Source organism: Propithecus coquereli, unplaced genomic scaffold (assembly GCF_000956105.1).
Source record: "Propithecus coquereli isolate 6110/MARCELLA unplaced genomic scaffold, Pcoq_1.0 Scaffold14, whole genome shotgun sequence".
Classification (NCBI taxonomy): Eukaryota; Metazoa; Chordata; class Mammalia; order Primates; family Indriidae; genus Propithecus; species Propithecus coquereli.
This window is the reverse complement of record NW_012138302.1, coordinates 6,116,297-6,119,962: the sequence shown is the minus strand read 5'-3', so window position 1 is coordinate 6,119,962 and position 3,666 is coordinate 6,116,297. Positions and strand designations below refer to the sequence as shown.

At 48.7% G+C, this 3,666-nt stretch overlaps 1 protein-coding gene across 1 annotated transcript in view; it reads right to left on the bottom strand.

Moving 5' to 3' along the window:
* Window positions 1-2,985, bottom strand: part of DOCK7 (dedicator of cytokinesis 7) — a 229,483-nt gene extending 226,498 nt beyond the window's left edge. The window contains exon 1 of the mRNA XM_012639329.1: window positions 2,921-2,985. Within this exon, the coding sequence (XP_012494783.1) occupies window positions 2,921-2,958 (38 nt within the window). The 5' untranslated portion in view covers window positions 2,959-2,985. The remainder of the gene's footprint in view (window positions 1-2,920) is intronic.
* Window positions 2,986-3,666: the final 681 nt, after the last annotated feature.

Below are 3,666 nucleotides of genomic sequence, written 5' to 3'. Positions count from 1 at the left end.
TAAAAATCTAGCCTGGTGTGGTGGGGCATGCCTATAATCCTAGCTACTTCGGAGGCTGAAGTGGGAGAACCAATTGAGCCCAGGAATTTGAGTCTGCAGTGAGCTATGATGATACCACTGCACTCCAGCCTGGGCAACAGAGTGAGACCTTGTCCCTATTAAAAAAAAAAAAATAGTTGATACTAGGCACTATAACACACAAAGCACTGTTCTAAGAACTTCAGAAGTATCCCTTTATTTAATCCTCACAACAACCCTATGAGGTAAGTCCTAATATTATCCTCATGTTATAGGCAGGGAAAATAAGGCAGAAATGGGGTCAAGTAATTTGCCCAAGTTTATTCAATGAGGGCAGTGCTGGGATATCAAACCCAGGAAGTCTGCCTCCAGAATATATGTTATACTTCCTCTAGTAGAAAAACAAGAAGCAGAACAAGAATTTATTCAGAAGTACTATTCAATCATATTTGCTAACAAGGAGGAAAGTACCTTTCATTCACAATAAACAGATAATAATTCATTACTTACAGCAGTTCTGTCCATGGCTTTCTCTCCAACTTAAGTCTGCACATTTTTTCTGGACAATCTCATCAACTCCCCTGGCATCAAACACAATCTACTTGTGGATGACTCTCAAATTTATAATAGATCTCCAGCCCAATCCCTCTTCTGCATCTTAAAACCTACACCAGAGCAAGACTCTGTCTCAAAAAAAAAAAAAAAAAAAAAAAACCTACACCAAAAACCTAGTAGAGATTTCTTTCTGAATGATTCATGAGCACCTCAAAATCAACATGTCCAAAACTGAATCATCATCTCCATCCCCCTTCATCTCCCACTCTCAAACCCCTTCCTCCTCCTGTACTCCCTTACCACAATGATAGCCACCATCATCTACCTGGTTGCCCAAGTTAGAAACCTGGATGTCATGCTAGACTCCTCAGTCTTCCTCCCCTTCCATGCCCAGTCAATCACCTATCACTACCATGTCTATCTCCTAAGTGTCTCTCGAATCAGTGCATGTCTCTTCATTCCCACTGCCTTACTTAATTTTATAACTTTACAAGGCTATCCTTGTTTGTATTTTATGTTGTTGAGCACAACTGATTATCTTTTTTTCTAGTGGTATGTCCTGCCCCATCTGATGGCAAACTCCATTAATAGAGAACTGTGTATACATTTCTTAGCTAAGTCTCTAATGTGTACTTATTTGATCAGCACAATGACTTCAGAGATAAATTTTTGGGTCCATTAAAGAGAAATTAATACTAAGAATGCATGTCACTTAACACATCAATTTTTAGAATATTACTGCCATCAGACTAAGACCCAGTTATTTTACCAAAAAAAATAATTTCCTATCACAAATCCACAAACTATTACAAGGGTTCAATGACAGCTAGTATAGGCCATGCACTATACTAAGCGTATTACACAAATTATGCCATTTAACCTCCACGACAACCCTATAGGCTGGGTACTATTATTATCCCTATTTTCCAGATGAGGAAACTAAATAAAACGAGGCCCAACAACTTGGCCACAATGTTCCAAGTTAGAAAACAATAGTCACAATTTGAACCCATATCAGAGTGACAGTAGAGTCTATTCTCTTAAGCACTTGCTATTTTGTCTCTGAAGGAGAAAATGCAGTAAGTGTTTTAAAGCTACCAAGAAAAAAAGCACAACGCTTTCATCAAGGAGATGTTAGTCTCCTTGATAAAAGAGAGTGACACTATGGAAGTCGACAGTTAAGAAAGGACCTTTTTAAAGTGAAGTCCACAAATCTTTAAGAAAGGTCAGCAAACTAAAAAGATTCAGAGCCACAGAAATGCAACTGTCAAAAAAAAGTAATTCATTTGTATGTTTCCTTTCTCAGGACATCATAATTCACAGAAATATGGTTTTATTAAACCAAAAATGTCTACTGTCTTATACATAAATATATCGCATAACGAAATTCTACAAACATTAGAATCCTCCACTGTAATTCAATTTTTATCTGGAAGGACGGAGGGAGAAAGGTGGCAACCAACCACCACAAGTAGGTAAAAGGCTCGGAAACCTCAACCTTGATCACTTGCTTACTTCCAGACGCCTAAAATATGAGTGAAAGGGCCAATGTATAAAGAACACTATCATCCATCTTCCTCTGGTGCTGCGAGAAACACAGACGCACAGTTAAATTCACTAAGATCAGCTAAGATTAAGCTTCAGCCTACAATTCGTCAAGGATTCGGCAGCTGCACACAGAAGGTGCAGACCATAGCTCTCAACTTTTCATTTTGGCCATCGTTTTAAATCCTGGGTGCACAAGCCCACTTTGAACTAGGCCCCACCGTGCAAAGACGGTTCCTGTCAGATTTCTCAGGAAGGGTGAGGCGTGAAGGAGGGGCGGCCTCTCACCCGCCCGGAGCCCACCGCGCGTCGCTCCTTTTGTTGGGGTGGAGAGGAGGGCGGACCCCGCACTCTCCCGGGGGCAAACAGAGGGTGGGCGGAGAGAAGGAAGGGGGCGAAACGCCGCGGCAGCCCCCAGCCAGCCCGGGGCTGGGGACACAAAGAATTTGGGAACCGGCCGACGAGGTCCCCCACCCGCCCTTCCATAAACCGCCGCGAAACTCCAGGCCCGGGCCACCGAGGAGTCGGCAGAGGCGGGCGCCCTGGCGTCCGCGGCCCCCTGCGCTCCCGGCGGAGACTCAGCCGCCGGCGGGGGCTGGAGGCCGGGGTTGGAGGGCGGCGCGAGGCCCCCGCGGCGCCCGCAGCAACCGCGAACCCCCGCCGCCCCTCAGCCCAGCCGCGGGCCAGGCCGCAGGATCCCGGCGCCCGCCTCGCCACACCCACCCGCCTCCTAGGCCCGGCCCGGGAGGACTCTCTGGCTCTCCGTCTGGCTGCGGCGGCGCGCCCCACGCCCGAGATTTACCTGCTGATCTTCTGGGCGAAGGCGCGGCGCTCGGCCATGGCTGCTGAGGCGGCGGAGGCGGCGGCGGCGGCGGGCTGGGCGCGGATCGGCGGGCGCGTGCCTCCTCGCTCGCGGCCTCCGCCAGTCCCGGCTCCGGACCTGGGAAGCTGGGGCTGGCGGCCGGAGCCGGGAACGAGCCCTGCCGTAATGCTCCTTAGAGGCGCGCACCGAGAAACCGCTCCTCCCCCAGTGCGTCAATCCCGGCGGGAGCCCCGGCTTCAAAAGGCGGCTGCGGCCGGTTGGAGCTGAGGAGAAGAATGGAGCGTGGAGGGACCCGGACGCCAGCCCTGGCCGCCTCGCCGCCGCGGGGCCTGCACAACCGAAAGGTCGCGGCGAGAAGCCAGAGAGAGGCCGGCAACCTGGCGAGGCAAGAAAATAAGATAACCAAATGCGTGGGGGGAGCTTGGCTTTCCCGAAAAGGAAGAGAAGGAAATGGAAGATGGGCTTTGCCGCCAAGGATGAGTGGGTTCGTGTTCCTGCAGCGCGCATTCCGAGCAGTTTAAAGCACCTTCTTTACTGCTTCGACCTCGTGAATGGGGCCTGAAGAGAGAAACAATGGTGTTGTGTTTTTTTTTTTACAGAAAAACAGCCAAAAAGACTTTTCTTGCAGAGGTAACAACAGTAATAGTTGACTTATGGTGCTTAGCCAGGCACTGGATTAAAGTTTTACACTCATGATCTTAACCATCACAATAACACTTTGAAGT